The sequence below is a fragment of the Protobothrops mucrosquamatus genome, unplaced genomic scaffold (genome assembly GCF_001527695.2).
Source record: "Protobothrops mucrosquamatus isolate PMUCROS unplaced genomic scaffold, P.Mucros_1.0 scaffold5, whole genome shotgun sequence".
NCBI lineage: Eukaryota > Metazoa > Chordata > Lepidosauria > Squamata > Viperidae > Protobothrops > Protobothrops mucrosquamatus.
The window spans coordinates 2,802,857-2,824,728 of NW_015386392.1; the positions used below are offsets into that span (position 1 = coordinate 2,802,857).

General features: G+C 36.5%; 1 protein-coding gene across 2 annotated transcripts in view; it reads left to right on the forward strand.

Moving 5' to 3' along the window:
* The window catches only part of PRKAG2 (protein kinase AMP-activated non-catalytic subunit gamma 2), a 236,948-nt gene that overhangs the window by 202,191 nt on the left and 12,885 nt on the right, over positions 1 to 21,872 (forward strand). For both annotated transcript variants that reach the window (XM_015832534.1, XM_015832533.1), the window contains 3 exons: positions 13,174 to 13,283; positions 15,622 to 15,703; positions 17,307 to 17,365. In XM_015832534.1, coding sequence (XP_015688020.1) covers positions 13,174 to 13,283; positions 15,622 to 15,703; positions 17,307 to 17,365 — 251 coding nt within the window. The remainder of the gene's footprint in view (positions 1 to 13,173; positions 13,284 to 15,621; positions 15,704 to 17,306; positions 17,366 to 21,872) is intronic.

The window sequence follows — 21,872 nt, forward strand, 5'->3', positions numbered from 1 at the left end:
TCTTCGACTTAAATCATAATGCAGCCTGCCCATCATGGTTGTAAGTTGTGTTAGTTATAAAATGGGACATCCAAATGACCAACACAATTTTACGAGCTTTTTGTAGTGATCATTAACCCAATGGTTTGTTATGGGATGGTTTTGCCAAAAACCAAAAGCGAATACTGGTTTTTGGCAAAACCATTGTAAAATGTAGCCACCTGACTATAGGATTCTGCAAATGGCTATAAAAGCGAGCCGAATGCTGTCATCCAACATACAGTTGTGTCTTTGGGGGAGGGCGTATGTGAGGAATTTCAGGGAAGTCCATTGTAACTTTATATGGTCACTAATGATGAGTCCTAAGTTGAGGACTATCTGATTCAAGGATCCTTCATAGAGACTGTGTACACATATCTACATATTATACATGCTGAACATAGAGCTTGCATGGTCATTCCCTATTCATTCTCTCTCGTTACTGCTTAAGGCTGGAAGGAGGGAGAGCTTTTCATTAGCTGAAAAGGTGCTTGATTTGTTATGACGAGTTTTTGAGTTATAACTTTCAACAGGCAGGGAGAAAGGATTTAGATTTGGCAGAATAAGACTGAAAACTAAATTCCTATTTTACAGCCACAAATCTGCATTTTGCACATTTCCCTTTAGCTAGTCCAGTTTTAATACAAATTCTTATACAGGTAATCCTTGGTTAATGCCCATTTGCCAGTAACAGCTTTAAGTTACAAAAGCATTGAATGAGGAGATTTACACTAGTTTTCAAAATTATGGCTTTGCATCATCCCATGGTCACATGATTGCAGTTTGCAGCCTTTACTGCTGACTTATGACAAGCAAAATCAGTGGGGAAGCCAATAGGATGTCACAAATGGCAATCATGATGCTGCACTTAATAACCACATGGATTTCATTTAATGACCACTATTGGAACTATCATTGTAAATCAGCTTGCTACTGTGACATTGTGCTTTATGATCTTTCGCTTAGTGAGGAATTCTTGATTCCAATGATCATTGCTAACTGAGGATTACCTGTTTGCACCATTGTGATTTTATTAGTGATTGAAGTTTTACCTTTGTAAGGAACTGAACACAACATATCTACTCATCCAGTAAGTATAATTTGAACATACATAAGACTGTATTTTATTTTATTTAGTAAAATAGTTGTTTCACATTTTTAAAAAAAAATCTGTATTTTTTATTTTCTCAAAATATCACATAGTTATCTTAAGTAATAGCTAAAAACATAATATTATACGGTACACTGTCAGATTAGAAAAAGAAATGGAAAATCTAATAATTTTTAACATTTCAAAAAGCTATTGGAAGATGAAGGATTCAAATTAGATTGTAAGTGAAAGGTTGAAAGTAATTTATTTTTTGTACCAGATTAAGGCCAGCATCTTAATCACTACACCAGTGTTTCTCAGCCTCAGCAACTTTTGAGATGTGTAGATTTCAGCTCTCACAATTGTGAAACTATGGATGTATGACATATATTAAATGAGTTCCTTTTTCTTCTCCAGTGAGGCTGATAGCTGATTTTCAATTGACAGGAAAAGGTAGGCTTTCCTTGTACCATCTGAGTTTTCTTTGATAATGTCAGAAAACTGATTTTGTTCCTTCTCTAATATACTCTGTTTACTTGGTTGTAAGATTGTGGGTTGATTTTTGGATCAAATCTGTGTTTAGTTGTGATGCTTAATTATTGCAATTTCATGACATATGAGATATTTCAGTGAGATTTGGACAAAATGTTTTGGACAGAGTGTTTTGGACAAAATGGGCTTATTTCAGGGTTTGGTCATCCCTGGAATGATATATGTTTCTTCAGTTTGGAAGACTAACTTCCTGACAATTAGTGCACTATCTACTCGGTGGCTGAGTTGGCAAGATCCAGAAGAATAATGATAAGATTTGTACTTAATTTGTGTCTATTTTTTAAATGTGAGCCCTCTATTAAAAGATTGTATGAGTGTCAAAATGCATTTTTAAACTAAATAATGATGAAGAAGCTTTTTGATAGGTAAATATATTTGACTTAAATAAACTTTTTCCTCATCCCCTACCCAATATCTTCTTTCTGGAAACACCCAGATGTTTAAAATGAAAATGGTTTGGGATTCTAAGTATTGCCCCAAATTGTTTTGCAGTATTGAATTTCACCCAGTGTTGCTGAACTGCTTTTAAAGTACTTTTATATTTAATGAAGATGATTTTATATCCTTCTGTACAACATCAAGCTTCATATCATTTTTGAATGTTTTCACACATGTTATCAATTTCTGGTTGAAAAGCCCAACTAAGAAAAATACCAGAGGCATTAAGTCCTCTAATGTAATCTTTATTGAGCAGAATCATTTCAGTAGGATCAAAGTGAAAGCTAGCTTTGAAGAAAAAGCGGGAAGCAAGTAATTAAAAGAATGAATTTCCTCCTCTCTGACAATTCAGGTCACATTGTCCAATACATCTCCCAGTAATTGTTATGAGAAGAAACTTTGTTTTGCCAAAAAAATTCTTCCATAGCTCTAGCTTTCTCACGGTGATAAGAACACCTGTGAATCCAAAGTCCCCCCCCCATCTCCCTCCCCGCATCTGTTGGCAAGCTAGAAGCATGCAGAAGTCCTAAAGGCAGTAGGGCTCATAGCTTGGCATAAGCATTTATTACTGGGAAATATTTTTTAAAAAATGGAACTTTTCCATATCTATGTTGAAGTGGTGTAGATTAATCTGTTATTTTTATAGATAAAACTTTTAAATATTGTTTGAACTTCAGTAATTATTTCCCATTTAAGTTATTTGTTTCCTTTCAATTTGAGCCAAGCATGTGATAGCATGTAGCAAAACAATAGCCAAAAAGACCTAAAAGGGATGAATCTGATTGATACTTGAATGGGAGATAACCAAGAGATACCAGAGTTGTTGGTTAAATTATGAAGTAAAAAAAAAACAATCTTGGGAAAAAAAATAACAGCATACCATTTCTTTAATGAGGGAAACTCATGTTAACTTGTCCATGTAGTTTGCAGAGAAAAAAGGTGACTTATTACCGTTTTTCATGCTTACCACCATTGCAACATTCCCATGGTTACATAAATCAAAATTCGGATGGTTGGCAACTGGCATGTATTTATATTGGTTGCCAGGGCTTTTTTTCTCATAGAACGCCCAGAATGGAGTTCCGGCACCTTTTTTTGGATGGAACCTTGTAGGGTAGGCAAGGTGGGTTGTATGACGTGTGTGAGTTCCGGCACCCTTTTTTTTTTTTTTTAACAAAAAAGTTGCAATGTTCCAGGGTCACGTGATCACTTTTTGCAACCTTCTAAGAAGCAAAATCATTGAAGACAGATTCAATTAACAATTATGTTAATAACTGCAGCAATTCATCTAACAACTGTGACAAGAAAGGTCATAGAATGGGGCAAAACTCACTTAACAACTGTTTTGCTTACTAAAAGAAATTTTGGGCTCACTTGTGGTCATAAGTACCTGTATAGTCTTAACTGGGAAATGGAAAAGTATCCCAGAAGGCCATAATATATCACTTCCAGATTTCATTAAGCAAAAGTATACAGAAATGAGTATGCTTATCAGGAACTGAAATTCAATTCAGTGGGATCTTTACCTTGTACTTGTAAAATACTTGCACAATATGAGAACCACTTCAATGAAAATTCTGAGAAGCATTGTCATAAAAGTGCAGTAAAAAATGGCACAATGCTTAATGCACAAGCTTGACCATTTTATTGGATTAAAGATTTACTTCAAATAAAGATACAAACTGTTTCTAAGTTGACCATGATAATTGCCACCAGTGAAATCAGAGGGCCAGCCTAGACCAAAAATCAGGACTAATACCTTTGGGATGCAGGTTAATAATAATAATAATAATAATAATAATAATAATAATAATAATAATAATAATAATAATAATAATAATAATAATAATAATAATAATAATAATAATAATAAAGTTGGAAGGGACCATGGAGGTCATCTAGTCCAACCCCCTGCTTAGGCAGGAAACCCTACACCATTTCAGACAAATGGCTGTCCAGTCTCTTCTTAAAAACTTCCAGTGTTGGAGCATTCACCACTTCTGGAGGCAGGTTGTTCCATTGGTTAATTGTTTTAACTGTCAGGAAGTTTCTCCTTAGTTCTAAGTTGCTTCACTGCCAGAAAAGCAATACAGTATGCTGTTGTTATCCTGGATCTGGGTGCAGTTCCTGAGGAATAAGTGAGGAATAGCCCAGAAAACACAACTCTGCAAAGAATACAGCAGCTTCTCAGTCTAAGACCCCAACATTACAGCATTACAGCATGGCTGCTGAGGTTGCACAGAATGATGAAAAAAGAGGGCGGAGGCAGAAAGAAATAGTGTAGGGAACTCCATCAAGTCCCATTTGGAAAAAGAGTGCAGTTTGGGAGGGAGGGGAGATGGAATACCATCATTCTCTGCCCATGGCAGGAAAAAGGAATTGCTATAGATAAGCTTACAGGCCCCAGCCCAATTGGTGATAGTAAAACCAGCCTACCCATTATTGTTCACAAATTGGTAATCTTATGTTTGGATTATTCAAAGGCACAAGCTGAACAGACTTACCCCTTGGGTCAAGAGGCTTCAGCTACTGCAGAATATGTTGGTCAAGTTGCTGAATATGGTACCCGGCATGGTACATGCTGTGTATTTATTGAAGCAATTGCACTGGCTTTCAGTTTGCTACTAAGCAGCATTAAAGATTGTGCATATGATGCATAAAGTCATGAACATTTTAATACCAGGACATCTAATGGATAGTCTTTGCCATTGCAGCGTTGAAATTGGGAGGGGAGGGGATTGCTGCTGCTGCTTTTACTTAGAACTGCAGAATGCCACTCACAGGTAGATTTGCTTTGTGTTGGCTTCTCCTAGTACCTTCTGGAAAATTCTTCCCTGAAAGTTGTGAAGTGTCTGTTGCAACATGTTTCAGATGCCAGCTGAACATGTGACTTTGCTCAGGCCTTCTCAGCAAATGCTAAAAAGTTATTGTTTCTGCTTCCATTTTTCTTCTCCTTCCCTGTTGCTTTGATTATTTTCATATTGTTTTTATTGTTTTATATGTTTGTTTGTTTGTGTGTGTGTATATATGTAATATTTTATAATTATTGTGTATTTATATGTTGTAATACTTTGCTTTCAGTTTTAAGATTTTATCCACCATAATGTTGAGATTTACTTTAAGAATTAGATGTTATAATGCCCAAACATCCACTAATGAGTGTTTTATTAGAGCATTACAAAAGAAAAAGTAGTGTTCTGCTATGATTTCATTCAACTGTTTGGAATACCAAGTATAACATGTCATGGTTAAGGAGAAAAATGAGGATTTACCCAACATATCAACATTTAATTTGTAACTTTTTGTATTTTATTTCAGCATTTCTTTAAGTAGAAAACCCAAAGCAATCAGTTATAATTTATATTGTTATATGAGATGAATCTGAAATATCTGAAAAACATTATTACCCCTTACAAATTTAATGCAAATAAAACTACTTTGTAAATGTTCTGCTATTATAATATTTTATTTATTACAAGATTTTTTATAGTTAAATTAATATAGTAAAGGCTCAGTATAAGAAAAAAAATATTGTTTATGCTTCGTGTTTTCACAGAGTTTTGCTTTCATTAATGGGATAGGGTCTTTCGGGGGGGTATAGCAGAAGCATAATATTTTATGTCTGGGAATTTACAGTTTTAGTTTTAGCCACCTACACCAGATGGATTTTTCTTCTTCCAGGCTGCATCTAAACCTTGGTCTAGACCAGGGAGTTGAAGTCCATGAGTCATAAAAGAGCCAAGATTGCCTACCCCTGGTCCAGACTCTAGACTCTAGAGGCATTTGGAATTTAATTAAATGGCTAGGGAAGAAACCTAAAGGAAATCCTTTGGTAAATAGTCTTATCTGTCCCTTAATAGTCATTGCTATTGAGGTAAATATGGAATCCGCCTTGAAGACAAGTTATGAGTTATTATAATGAGAAGTAGACACAGTCGCTACCTCCATAGCAGTTATATTAATTTTCCAAAGGAGATTTGTTCTGTACTTTGCATTCTCAATTTACAAGTTACCCTCATAGTGATTATTTTACATTTTTAATAATAGTAAAGGAAAACTGGAATTGTCCCACTTAAAATTTTTTTGGCTAATCTTAGAGGCTTCCCAGTCTGTCATGAGTTACTCATTTACACATTTTAAAATGCAGTAACAATGATATATAAAATGTTACTGCATAGCAGGAGCTGGGGAAACATTTGGTAGCAGTGAAACCATCAGAGAGTAAGAGTTACAACATGCAAGGCAGATAGACAGATTCCCCTTTCATTTTTTTCTAAACTAATTTAGGTCTGTTTTAGATGTTGCATTACAATTTTTGGATGTTCCCCATCAGAATGAACAGGATTTGAAGGGAAATGAATTTCTTCCTTCCCATTTCTTACATGTTAGTAGAACGTCATCCTATTATAATTGGAAGGGATTTCTGAATACAGTGTAAATAAAACTGTAGTAAGACATACTTTGGTTATAAAGAAAAGTTGTCTCAGGAAAGGTTGACTGTGTTTAGAAAAGATGGCTGCCTGCTCTTCTCCATATGATTGGCAGGGTCCAGAATAAGAAAATGTAAACCTTTTTGAGGCCAAGATTGTTATGCAACCTATACAAGCCTCAAATACTACAAAAATAATTTTTTCCTAGAGTAAAAGACATTTAGAGCAGCATTTTCATGCTCTGTTTGCAGTTCAGTTTTACTTTCTCTAGCAATGACAGAAACTAAGTGGTTTTAACTGGGAAGATGACTAACTGGCAAAGAGACCTGAACTTGGTATCTGTGATTAAAGTTTTTCTTCTAGGTAAAGATAGTTGCTTACCTCTGAAAAACAGTTAGCTTGGCTTGATACAGTGTCTTGCCATTGTCTCTTGTATAGGGAAAGTAAAAAAAAAAAAACTTCTCAAGGTATTCTTTACTGTCCCCTGTTAACAAAAATCTGGAAGACTCACCTTTCATGCAAGGCAAATGATCAGTGATAGCAATAGCACTTAGACTTATATACCACTTCATAGTGCTTTTACAGCTCTCTCTAAGCGATTTATAGAGTCACCATATTGCCCCCAACAATCTGGATCCTCATTTTACCAACCTCAGGATGGAAGGCTGTCAACCTTGAGCAGGTGAGAATTGAACTCCTAGCTATGGGCAGAATCAGCCTGCAGTACTGTATTCTAACCACTGTGCCATCCGGCTCATAGATAAACATGGATCATAGAAGAATAGCATGTAATATTTTCTTTTAGACTCAAGATGCTAGCATTACTAAATGAATCACTATAGATAGTTCTTCACTTATTTATACATATTTATATTTCATATTTTTAAATCACCTATCTTCCCCAAAGAGGGTCTCAGGATGGCATACAATATAATATAACTGATAAATAAAAGAATGTATAAAATTAACATTAAAATTAATGTTAAAAAAATACAATTATAAAATAATGACAATTAAAACATCAAAAGGGGAAAAATCCTAGGATGGCCATTTAATGTCAGATTATTACAGGTAGGAAGGGGCTCTCAAGAGATTAATCAGCCCCGTTGTTGGTTGGTCTTCTGTACCCCCCCATGCAAGATTGCAGAGCCAAGTTTTGATCTATTTGCAGAAGGCCAAGAGATTGGGAGCTTTCCTCGCCTCTGGGGTCTGGATGTTCCACAAGGCAGAGAAGGCCCTCTTCTTAGACCATGCCAGTCAAAATTCTTTGACTGACAAGATCTGCAACATACCTTCTCTGCCTGATTGAGTGAGACAGGCTGATGAGATGGGGCAAAGCATGTGCTATAGGTAACCTGGTCCTATGCATTGTAGGGCTTTATAGGTGATGTCTTGCACCTTGAATTGGACCTAGAAACAGACTGATACCCGGTACAATTCGCTGACCAAGAGTGTTATACGTGCCCTTCCTCAGACACCCAGTATGACCCACGTAGACTTACTCTGCATCAGCTGAAGCTTCTGGATACTTTTCAGGGGCAGCCTCATACAGAACATGTTCCAGTAATTGGGAGATAACCAGGGCATAAGGAATTGAGTGTAGGGCGTCCCTATCGAAGAAAGGGCGTAATTGGCACACAATGCAGATTTGGACAAAGGCCTTCCTGGCTGCGGCTGTCACCTGCTTTTTTGAGCAGAGCTGCGAGTCCAAGAGGACTCCCAAGTTATGCACCAGGTCTGGCTGGGGTAGTGCAACTGCATCCAAGACAAAGGTAATAAACTCCTAGGTACAAAGGGCCCACCCACAGCCACTCAGTCTTCCTGGGGTTCAATTGACATCTGTTCCTTATCCAGACCCCTACAGCTTCCTGGCATCACGAAAGGACATCCACTGCAACACTCACTTCACCTGGGACGGAGGTATATAACTGGGTATCACCAGTATATTGGTGATACATGCCATGATCTCACCCAAAATTATGACCTAAACGTGACTAAAATTGAGCCCAAAACTTAACTGGCTGTAAATCATGCCAGTTGTTAAGCAGGTCATTACATGACTTTCCTATTTTATAGCCTTTTTTGCAGCTGTCGTCAAGTAATTTCCATGGCCATTAAGCAAACACAGTGGTCATTAATTGAATGTTGCAGTTGTTAAGCAAATCCATTGTCTACAATGGGCATTTTTTGCTGGAAACCAGAAAAAATACTGGTATGGGGCAAAAAAATAAATAAATAGTAAATTGCAGTTATATGACTGTGAGATGCTACAGACCACTCTAAATGCCGACTGATTGCAGAGCAGCCAAAGTGGGATCACAGCCATCAGAACTTTGAATCCAGATCATAAATAGTCCTAGGAAGGACCATTTTAACTCTGAACTCTAAATGACTAGTTGTAAGTCGAGGACAACCATTATTGTTGCTGTTGTTATGCATTCCTATTCAGTACACATTGAGTTGCCTCAAATAATTTTGCCCTCATTTTAATATTTAGTACAAAACTACTTTTGGTATTCTAATCTTTTAATTCGTTGGACTCTGACCAAAGCTATAAATAAAAATGAAGAAACACTCTATTGCTTTTCAACACCATCCTTACAATTTGCCTGACAGAGAAGAGCTTTAACTGGAATTGGAGAACAGGAGTGCCATACTAATCTGCAGCATTCAGGTTGTAATGTGGTAACTGATCCAAAAGACAACTTAACCTTTAAGCGATCATTGTAATGTCTCAAATTGGTTAGTTGTTTGACAGACATGTAAATGATTGTGAGCTGGTACATGGTTGGAAAGGAACACAAAAGAGAGCAGAGGGGAATTCCAACCCCAGCTGTTGAAAGATAATCTTCAGTCACTAAATGTTCCTACTGTGAGCCCATCGCAATAGCCTCTGGGAAAGGAAATAAGGCAGAGAAGCAGCTTTACACTGAGTTGGGTGGACTTAGCTCAGTATTGTCTATACTTCTGACTGTCGGCTGTTTTTTAAGATTTCAGAACAGACTTCCTCCTAGTCCTCGCTATAGTGCTATAGTTAAGTTAAAAATTGATTAAACTTTTTGATTCTTTATTCCCATTGTATAGTTAACCCTTAAAATGCTGTAAAACACACATCCTTTAACACAGCCCAGGATATAGCATAGCCCAAATCAAATATGTTATATTATTATTATTATTATTATTATTATTATTATTATTATTATTATTATTATTATTATTATTATTATTATTATTATTATTATTATTATTACTACTACTACTACTACTACTACTACTATTATTATTATTATTATTATTATTATTATTATTATTACATGACAGAAGAGAAGTAAACATGTAATTACAAAATTTCTACAGGGGTACAGCAGTGGCCTCATAACTGGAGGTCCAGTTCAGCTATCCTGGTGATTGCCTTTGGTGTTGCTTCGTGCAGATCTTCTAGGGAACCAGAGAATGCACATCATAGGCAGTCTTGCACAATATGTTTAAGACTTTGCACATCAGCTCCACAATCGCAACAAAAGGAATCTTTCCATCCCCACTGATACATGGCAGAGGCACTTCTTCCATATCACACCTAATTCTGTTCAGTTTTGTCCATATAGAACAAGGCAGGTGGTTTGGTAGAGAGATCACTATTGGTCAGGCCACAAGAAGGTAGCTTGGAGCAATCCTCTCTCCAAGAGTTCTCAGAGCTGAACTGGGTAGATGTTAAGTAAATAGCAGTTTTCTATGCTGGCTTACGGGATTTCAATCTTGTGATGGCCTGTGCATTGTCCTGGTGAATAGGGAGGGCCTTGCTGTTCAGCTTCCTTGACCATAGCCAAACAAGAGTTTGTTGTCTTCAATGAGGAGTAGTATGATATTGCTGAGTACTAGTAAACAATGCACAGGAGTGGGATGCAGCATGCCAGAGATGATATGCATGGTCTGGCAGAGTTGGGCATCGACCATTTGAGTGTGAGCGCTGTTAATCCACATATTGGTGCAATATCCAGCTATGGAATAAACCAGGCTGTTGTTTGTAGGGTGTTAGCACCTCAGAAAGTTCCATCCAGTCTGTTCAATAAATTGTTGCAGTTTTCAATTTTGCAGTTGATTTTTCAGGTGTTGGAAAGTTAGAGATTTGTCCAGTGTTACCCCCAGATACTTTGGAGAATTATTACATTGTAAAATCTGGTTCCAGAATTTCACCAAAGGAGGGTAATTTGCATACTTATTGCTGAGGTGGAATGTGGCTTCTTCTGTTTCTGTTAGACTAAATTGGAGGCATCATTTTTTGAAGTAGTCATCCAACTTCTGGAGATCTTGAGAAAGGATGTCCTCTGCATCACTGAAGTTGATTCTTTGGGCTGTGAGATTGATATTATTGACACAGATAAATTTCCAAGAAACAGTTTCAAGCAGGTTATGAATGTACAAATTAAAAAGAGCAGGGGTTAGCACTGATCCTTGTGGAGTCCCTTATTCAACTTAGGATATCTGCTTCTATTGAATTCTATGAAAACTTGAAATAATCTGCTATTCAACCTGTTGTCAAACAAAGCAATGATATTAAGACAGGGTACTGAAGTCCTTCTCTCCAAATGGTATCATGGGCTGCCAAGAGGTCAAGAAAAACACAGACATTGGGATCCGTTCTCCTGATAGAAAGTTAGTGCAAGGATTTAATCATTACAATCATATTTGGGGAGAAATCCAGCTTGTTCTATTTGGATTACAGATTCTACTGCTAGGGTATTCTGTTTAACACAGCGGCTCCAACCCTTTCTATACCCCGCACTCCTAGAATGCTTCTGATATATTCTCACACCCCTTACAAAAGTTTGAAATAATGGCAGTGAATTATGTATATACACTATAATGTTAAAGACCCAAGGTTTTGCACCCCCTGGAATATTGTCTCGCACCCCAGGGGGTGTGAGCATCCTTGGTTGGGAACCCCTGGTTTAACATCAGTCTTTCTAAATGTTTGTAGGTGCAATAGAGAAGAGCAATTGGCCTGTAACTTGGTGGAAGGCTTGAATCCTTCCCTGGTTTCAAAATTGCAATAATTTTGCTCTTCTTGAATATAGGAGGCAGCCATCCTGAGTATAGTATGGTACTAAAAAAAGAGGCAAGCCAACATTTAGTTGCTGGTCCACAGTTCTGCAATAGCTCTGGGTACATGCCATCAAATCCTGCAGCTTTATCGTTTTGTAATGAATCCAGACCCTTCTGCATTTCTTCTGGTGTAAATGGGCGTGAGTATAAAGCATTAATATAATACAGTATATTAAATAAGGATAAATAATTGCTGAAAGTCAAAATGTAATACGTTCTTCCCATTCTGATTAGAATCAGAATGGAATCAGACTAGTATGCATTCATTCAGCTTACAAGAGATCACTGGACTATAGATGCCAACTGTAAGAAATCAATAATTGTAAACATTAATCCGGAGTTAAATAAATAAGCAGACAAGATTATATTTTGTTAGAGAAACACAGATCAGATTTTTTTTCTTTTATATTTGTTTATATGTGTCCATTCTGTTACATTTAAATCAGATATTTCATGGATGACAGGTTACCAATCTAATGTAGCAAACTAGATACCTTAACCCAGTGATGGCAACCCTTTTAGAGACCGAGTGCCCAAACTGCAACCCAAAAGCCACTTATGTATTGTCAGGTGCCGGGTGGGTGTGGCCCATTGGGTGGATGTGGCCAATTGGGTAGGCGTGGCCCATTGGGTGGGCATGAGTGCGGTGGTAATGGCAGACTGGGTGTGACTAAAAAGTTCAATCAATCAATTCCAACTTTGCAAGATCATTTTATTTCCTGCAAGAAGTTGAAATTGATTGATTGATTGATTGAACATTTTTTTTTTGCACACAGCGGTGGAGGCCTAAAGTGAAAAGGTTTTATAAAACCCAACTGAAGGCCTAGGACTGGGGCAATGGCACGCGTGCCCACAGAGAGGACTGTGCGTGCCACCTGTAGCACATGTGCCATAGGTTCACCACCACGGCCTTAACCTATATAACAGTGATGGCGAACCTTTTAGAGACTGAGTGCCCAAACTGCAACCCAAAAGCCACTTATGCATCGTCGAGTGCCAGGTGGGTGTGGCCCATTGGCTGGGTGTGGCCCATTGGGTGGGCGTGGCCAATTGGGTGGGCATGGCTGCCGTGGTAACGGCAGACTGGGTGGGCCTAAAAAGTTCAATCAATCAATTCCAACTTTGCAAGAACTTTTTTTTCCTGTGAGAAGTTGAAATTGACTGATTTAACCTTTTTTTTTTTTTTGCACATGGCGGCGGAGGCCTAAAGCGAAAAGGTTTTATAAAACCCAGCTGAAGGCCTAGGACTGGGGCGATGACGCGCGTGCCCACAGAGAGGGTTCTGAGTGCCGCCTCTGGCACCCGTGCCATAGGTTCGCCACCATTGCTATATAAGTTCATAAAAGCTGGTCATGCTGATTAGGGGCTTATGGGAATTATAGTTTAAAGCATTTGGGGTACGTTTGGAAAAGAATGATCACTTTTTTTCTAAAAGTATGTAAAAAAAGCTGCAAACATGTTGAAAAATATTCTCTACACTTTTATTTAAAATACTGTCAAGATGGATTGTTTTTTACAAAATCTTTAAATATTTTCTTACAGCTGTTGGTGAATCAGAAAGTGATATCTACATGCGATTCATGAAGTCACATAAGTGTTATGATATTGTTCCAACAAGTTCAAAGCTTGTGGTTTTTGACACTACACTACAGGTGAGTTTCCCTTTGGGAGATTCATTTCTTTACAGTTAGTTGTCTTGTGTCTGTAATAAACAACAACAACAAAAAAAAAAGAAATGTTATTAACGATGACATTAGTTCATATTTGAATATACTGGTATCCTTTTCTGCTGTAATTGCAAGCACAAATTCACCATTGGGTAGATTATAAAGTAGCATAAATCTTTGGAAAGTGCAAAAATCCCTTAATCTACTTCCAGTTCAAAACCCATCAAATTGCCCAGAATAGCATGGTCTAGTAGGCAGTTCACCATCATCCAGATGGAAACAGCACATTTTGTTTTCTAAGCTATGTCTTATTTCAGTTCTGATATACTTAATTTATGACCATTCGTTCAGCAATTATTCAGAATTACGACAGCACTGAATGAATGGTAGTTATGACCAGTCCTTGGAGTTCTAGCCCTCCCAGCACATTACGAGATTGCATTTTGAGTGCTGGATAGTTGGCAGACATTTATGAATGGTTCAATTGTCCCACAATTAGGTGCTCTCCATTGCAATCTTCCCTGACAGCTTCTAGGAAAGCTGTCAGGGAAATTTGCAGGTCCCTGGGATAAGTCTCCCCCACTTGCATATCCTCCCCTGTCATTATGCCCCATCAGCAAATCTCACGGAGCCTCAGATAATCGGAATATGTTTGTACGTCGTATCATTGATCCTATTCAGTTTTTGAAAGATTTGTGTAATAACCTACGCTTGTACTATATGCTGCTGTTTGGCTTTATGAAGAGGCCTAATCTGCCTTGCTGCAGGGCTCTCAACTGAATCTGACATTTCCCCAACATTTTGAAATGAGAGTTCTTGATAATATTTTTGCATGATATTTGGCATGTATGTGTGTGAACATAAGTGGTACTTATGACTGTTGTCCTACAACCAGTAAAGATAAAAGTTTCGCTGTTCAGTCGTGTCCAGTTTTAGGACACGGTGCTCATCTCCGTTACCTGGCCAAGGCAGCCAGTGTTGTCTGAAGACATTTTACATGTGGCTGTAAAGAACTGGGCTTTCATCTCTCTTGGATGCCATCTAGTGGTGTACCACCTAAGGTGTATTTCCCAGAAAAGATTTGAAGAATTTATTGAGTTGCATCTCAAATCACAGCATACATACCGTTGTAATCATTCAAAAGAGGGGAAGCTACCCCTCAAAATCTATAACGAACTGACTTGTTTAAAAGATCATTCTGTAAGGAGAGGAAATGAACAACCAGAACTTCCCTGAAAGCAGCTGCTAGTATAGAATTCGTTTTCTATAGTAACACAAGAGGAAAGTTCTTCCAATTATACCTTCATTTTGTGCATGAAAAGGCAGCCTGCAATTTCTTGCATTTTCTTGGTTTTGTGGTCAATCGATCCATTTTAAAGGAGGGGAGGGGCTGGGGAAGCAAGGAATCCATCTCCCTTGTAGTCAGAATATCCCTGGAGAAGAGGCAAGCAAGTTGGGCAGGTAGTCTTCAACCTGTCCCAGATGCAGAGTTATGGAGCTCAACAAATGGGTAACCTTTCTGCTGCAGGAAACGGTTTTATGGAAGAGACCTTCTATTACGGATTTAGAATTCAGGGCTGGAAGATAGCAGTTAAGCTTACTTCAGGGTAAAAAATGATTTTAAAATTGACAGCAATTCGCATCATTTTTATTTTAGATAAATCACTAATTTCAATATAGGTTCAAATTGGGTAATATAAAAAAACTTGACCAAAGAATGAGAATTGACTGGAGAAAACCAAGATTACAAATAATGTTACTTGGAAACTCCATTAAATTCATTTTAATAGTGTTGTTATTGAACATTAGCTCTCATTTGTAAGGATCCTAGTTCTTCGGACTAAAATCTGATAATTTTGAAATAGACATGTAACACATACACTATCATTTTCCTTATAAATATTCTTGAATGGTGCTAGTCACAGCATGTTACTGGGTGATAAGAAATGAATTTTTTAGTACTGACTAAGAGCAAAGGTAACTGCAAGTGATTTTTTTTCCCTACTTTTTTCCTGAAAAAATGTATAATTGCATTGCAGATTTATTATAAAATAAGCAGTTACCATGTCTTTGAATCTTGCGGATGAGAAAGGAAGACAAAAATTAAATGACCTCTTCTCTGACATACATCCCAATGTATTTAATTTCTGCCTCATTTCTTGAGTTTTAATTTAGTCATAAATGTTTTTTTTAATTTTCTAAAATGTGATCCCTGCCAGGCAACTATTGCAGGGGTTTTTTTGTGTGTGTGTGTGTTTTAAATTCAAATAGATATATCTTTCTAAATAGGTTCCAATTGGTTGTTGTGTTTTTCTTTTTTCAGGTAAAGAAAGCTTTCTTTGCTTTAGTGGCAAATGGTGTTCGAGCAGCTCCACTGTGGGAGAGTAAAAAACAAAGCTTTGTAGGTAGGACGATATTTGTTGGTATGAAATTATAGAAAAATAGCATGAGTGACTTTTTTCCTTCTGCTTTTTTTCCTTTTTTCTTTTATACTAAAAATAAGGATATATTTTAGATATATAGTAGTCAATGAACTTCCATTTAGCAAATTTTGGATGCAACGGACCAAATTTCTGTCTGGGCATGCCTCCAAAATAATGGACAAATCTGATATAACTGAAGTAGTTCAGATGAAGCAGCTACACTTGCATTAATGTTAGGTCATCCATAGTGATTTGCATCATTTTGGCCATGCTGTTATTAAGCAATTGATGTGAATTGTGTAATTAGTGTGGTGACACGATTGCTGCAATTCATATAATTGGTGATTAAGTGGATGGTTGAGAGTAATAGACCTACCTCCTCCCCACACATGCATTAAGTCAATATTATCTTGTATTGGGAAAACATGGTTTTCTGCTAAGTGACAAGCCCATGTGAGAAAAGCATTGGAAACTTCCAGTTTTAAACATATACATTTGAAAGTGATATCTGAATTTGTGTATGATTTCTTTATATTCTTGCATCTGTACTATGGTATAATATGTGGTACATAATCTATTTGGCCATTAACTAGATTTTAAACAAACTACACCTCATTAAGTTCACACTATAAAGGGAACTGTATTTAACTCAGAAGTAAAAACTTCCCAATCTCCTTGCACTCATGACAGAGGAAATAAATATTAAGCACAAGGCTCGCTACATCTCATACAAATAGTGAGAAAATAGGACCTGCTATCATATCTGATAATTTGTCACAGAATGAGGAAAAGAATGCAAGTGTATGAAAGATTTCTCATGAAGCTTTGCATTTTGATACAATTTTAAAGAAAGTGACACTGATTTTGGATCAGGTCTGGAAAACATACAAGACAGCATTACGTTTTACAACTCAGTTCTGAACAAAGATGGTATGTCATTTTTGAGTACAACTAGAAGAGTGCTCAAAGATTATCTTTGGCTGTGCTTAAGAAATATGGGCAGTTTTTCTTGCGCATAAGTCCAGTTGCATTTCAAATGTTTTAGCTGTATCCAATTTATATTAATCAGGTATCTGCTTTTATTTTTTTTCATTCTAATTGAAGACTCCTAACTTGCTATTCTAAATAAGACAATTCCGAAATAAGGATATAGTCATAATTTATTTTTAGATGTCTTCCACTAAGCTTCAGTATTGGAGGCTATTTACATGAAGCATTAAATTAAATTCTGGCACTTCAGAAAACAAGTTTAGAACTTGTATGCACTTTATGCCTTTAATAAGATAGAATTCTTAATAAGCACAGAATAGTTGGGAACTCTTATGTATCAGTCAAATTTTACTTTAGCTGAAAAACAATTCTAGCTCTTTGGTGGAAAGGATATTAAAACATTAAATTTTGTGGGGTAATTATGATATCACAACTCTTAATGTGATTTGTGAAGAATAAACATTACTGTGTTCGTGCATATTTCCAAGACTTCACTGGGCTTTCTGTCACTTACCAGTAAATCTGTAAAGTTTAACAAACTTAAAAACAGATTAGAAAACTGGATTAAATGTGCTTTTTCTTTGCCTTGTTACAGGAATGTTAACTATTACAGATTTCATTAATATACTGCATAGATACTACAAGTCTCCAATGGTAGGTTCCACCTCATAATTACAGCTTTTACAGATAAAACAGGATGCCTGAAATAAAAGTATTAATATAAAAATGGTTAAAAGTAATGGTTAAGAGAAAGAATGCCATTCTAGCTTGTATATAAATATGGAGTTTTCCAACTTCTCTGTAATTTGTGTGTAAAACTGAACAGGGACTCGCATGCCTTATTTTTTCATTAATATTATGGCTGACTATTGCCAAATGAAAAGAAAAAAGTATGTTCCCTAGATGGCAGTAATGCTTAACAATGATTGGCCCAGAAGAATGTAAAACACTATGTGTTTTGGGAAATATACAAACAGTGGAATAGATCTAGTGTGATTGGTTAGCATTTGACTGCAGAAACTTAAATTCAGTGTGTTGCTTAAATAGCTATATAGATAATTAGTGGACTTTGAGTAAATCAGTAATTCTCGCCTAGTGTACTCATGAGCCAACTTACAAAAATTAACAGTATAGCAACATTGTATCAGAATGTAATACTCTGAAGTTTTCATACAGAGGCATGGCCCTCTCTCCAGAAACCTCTGTATGAAAACTTCAGAGTATTAGATTCTGATACAATGTTGCTATACTGTTAATTTTTGTAAGTAAACAAGTATCACTATACAAACCCCACCTTTTATATACTTGCATGCCATGCTGCAGTACAAGTACAAAAGGGCAGAGCTAATGTTGTGATGTGATGCACATTTCAATTTGAAACATCACAGTTGTTAGGAAAACATCTTATGTTTCAATGTAGGCTTTGTATCCAGCCTGAAATTAGTTATTCTTAATATTTGAATGTAACAGCTGTATTTGAACCTGCCAATAACTGAAAAATGAAATATTTCTACCTTACATTGTTCAAATGCACATATTTGATACGTTGATCTGTTTCTCTGTTCAGTCATGTATCTGGCATATTGTTAGAATCACATACATTTACATAAGTTATTTTTTGATATGGCAGATTCTGGAGACAGTAGAAAAGAGAAAGAGCTAGAGTAAATAACAAAATACAAAGTCCTGTAAGTGGAAATAGAATGACTGTGGCAAAAGAAAGCAAAGGTAGTACCAATTACAATAGGCACCTCGGATGCAATCCCAAAACAATTGGAATGCCTCTTGAAGACCATCAGCATTGACAAATTCACCATCAGTCAATTGCAAAAAGAAGCTTTACTGGGAACAGCTTACATCATGCGACGATACTTCTAATACCATCAATATCAACATCTGTCTATCCCAGGTCCTTGGAAAGGCTTGATAGGTGGATAAAATGCCAAATCTGGTCTGAATCTGGCTGACTGCATGATGAACCATAGTAATTTCCTGTATTGACCTTTCAGTAAGTTAGAGGATGTGTTGTGAGAAAACCACTAAATATTTTTTTGCTTGTCATTAATCTTTCTTCCTGATATATTTTTTTTGTTTTGTTTTGCTGAATTTGAGACAATGAAAATAGTCAAGATACTTTTTTCACCTGGAACTTTACACAACAGTTTTAAAAATGGACATAGCTAAAGTGATACACAGAGCCAGCTGAAGCAAATATGATATTTAATCTTTCTAAAAGACGTAATCCTGTTTCATATATGCAAATTAATTATGCTTGCCAATTTGTAACACAGATACCCCTTGCTATTGGCATTTATGATCTCAAAGATGCAGAGGAAAGGAAAACCAACTTAAAAACTTACTGGTATTTGGAAATCTAAATGTTACAGTCTGGTTAGTTAAGAAACAGATTGTCCTCCCACAGTAATTCTGTTCATCCTGTCTTCAAACCCCAAATGTACAATTACTGCATTTGCTTATCTTCTTTACTTCCTAAAGTGGCATCTGCACTTATTTTGTCTTTCGTGCAGCGGTACATTCAACTACAATTACTCACTGTTATAAGTATATACATCAAGTAAAGAAAAGTGAATCAAGCTGTAGATTACTGATCAACCAGGACTGCCAAACTACTAATGTGTTAAATGGGATGAAGAATTTTCCTTCATGTGTACTCCCCAAAGACTGACTCCAGGGGAGTTTCCTGTTAAACACACAAACCCTGACTAGACAGCTTCTGTTATGTTTGCAGCATTGAATGATATATTGCAGCACTGCTCATCTCACACTTGAGCCAGGTGGTCTAGTTTTGGTGGCCTTGTCCTAGATCCATTGTGTAAATAATAAGTAAGCTAACTTAACCAGTCAATGCAGTGCACCATCTTATTATGGATTTCATGCACCTTTTTTTTCATATAGTATTGCTATAATTTGGAATGAGGTGACTTTCTTATGACAGTGAACAAGGCATTTTTTAAAAATCAAATGCAGGGACATTCCTTTCACTGCTGAACATATTTGAGTGCATAATTCCCATAAATATGAATAGAAAAACCTGGGGGCAGGGGTGTAGTCAACAAAACAGATGTCTTGCTTGTCTGTGGCTGTATGTGCAGATGGCCCAGAGCTGGCTCTGTTGTTCAACATCAAGGTTGCCAACTCTAGCAAAGTTCCTTCCAAGGAGAAGGTGGAATTGGTGGATATTCAACAGGTATTCTTGTCTCAAAAGTTGAAAAAAATCTGTGCTTTAGGCTGCCACACAAGTGAGCATTGTTTTGTCAAGCGTCAGGCAGTGGCAGGTGCCAGGCAATCATTTTCTTTGAAGACCCGTGGACAATAAAATAACAATAAGTAAGGAGGTTTTAAGCTTTATTTTTAACTTTAGCAGAGAGATAACAGAAGCATAAAAGCAAATATACCAAACAAGATGATAAACAGCAAACCCTTCTTCAACTCTTAGGAGCCCCAGCAGAATGATAGCAGAGAAACCCCAAGATTACTTAAATTGGCACCTGTTTCTCTGTACAATTACCAGACATCCCATGTGCTTTAAGTTTGCGTGATGAAAGGTCAGGTCATACAATCATGGGATCATATAGACAAAGTCATGAGAACCTGGCACCAAGTGTAAACAATTAAGGTCTTGGCACATGGTCTGGTGCAAGATAGTGATAAAAGATCCTGGCATTGGCCTTGGAATTGGGAACTTTAACATAGACCTTTGAAGATAGCTGTTATGTGACTGGTATATCTTGAGGTTTCTCAGTAATTGTTCCATAGGTCCTGGGTTGGGGTTTTGGGCATCTTAGGGTCTCTCCATTGTTATTCCACTGACAGGTGATGGAGGGGTTTGTTGTACTTTTATGTTTCTGTTTAATTTTTTTTCTTGGGTTAATTAAGAAAACTGATAAAGTTAACTGCAGCAGTACTTTTTTTTTGGGACAGCTTTCTTCCTGAGATCTGGATGGCTTCAATCCAGTTGGTCTTCTGGAAGGCTGCATATACCCCGCTTGTTGGCCAGGCCATTAGTGGAGCCTAGTATGCCTGCTGCTATATGAATTGCCTTGATTATAGTGTGATCATTGTTTTTAATCATATTGAGTTTTTATTAATATGTTGTTTAACAAACTTTATTAGCTCCGTTTAAAAAAGATAAATATAACATTCACTTCATTAGCAAAATCCAGCAGTTTTGCCATTCAATTTTACTACTATTTTGAAAGGAGGAATTCTACTGAGAGCAATTTTTATTTGAATAGTGTTCTTTGCTAAGATGTTATTTTGTAAAGTACTGTTAACACTGTTTGATTTTAAATGAATAATACCAGGACAAGCATGATTTTTTTATTTGCACAAATGCCAAGATTTTAATGCAGTGAGGAAGAACAGTTTTGTTTACAGGATCTATTCTCCTTGTATACTATTGACTATACATATACTTTCTGTAAAATTTCCTGACTTCCTTCCATTTGGGTTGGGTAAACTGTGATGAATTAATCAGTGTAAGCTTCTGTTCAGTATAACAATGATGTGATTCACACTGGCTTGCACAGTGTGGTAAGATATGATATGTACCATGCAACATATATATTAAAATGCAAGTTGGTTCTGTAGTCTTCATTTTTGAAAGAAAAAATCATAGTTTTCAATGCCTTAGATTTGGCGGTTTTATAATTCTAGCTCCCAGGAGTCATGAACTCTCACTTAATATTCACTTGTTAGAACCAAGAGGGGAAAGGATTAAAAACTGGGGGGGGGAGGAAAGTAGGAGGAAATGTTATTTAGTGATTATCACTGTTCAGACAAGTATTCTGTTGGATGCCACTGATCTCAGAAAATAAAATTTATTTTTCAAAGCACTACAAAATAAAATTTTAGAGAATTTTATATTCTAACCAAATTTTGTTTCTCTTTAATGCAACATACTTGCAATGTTGATAGAAATAATAGTGAACTGAATATAGTTCTTAATTCTAATAATTGGAATCCTGAATTCTACTATATAGATAGAAGAGCTGTATATAATGCTGAGCGTTTGATCTTTTTCCTAATTTTGGCAAGCTCTTTGGTTGAATTTTAAATTTGTTTATTATCTAGCCCTTGCTTATATGGAGACAATTTGATGTGGTGATTAAAGGCTCAAGGTTAGGAACTGAGAGAGGAA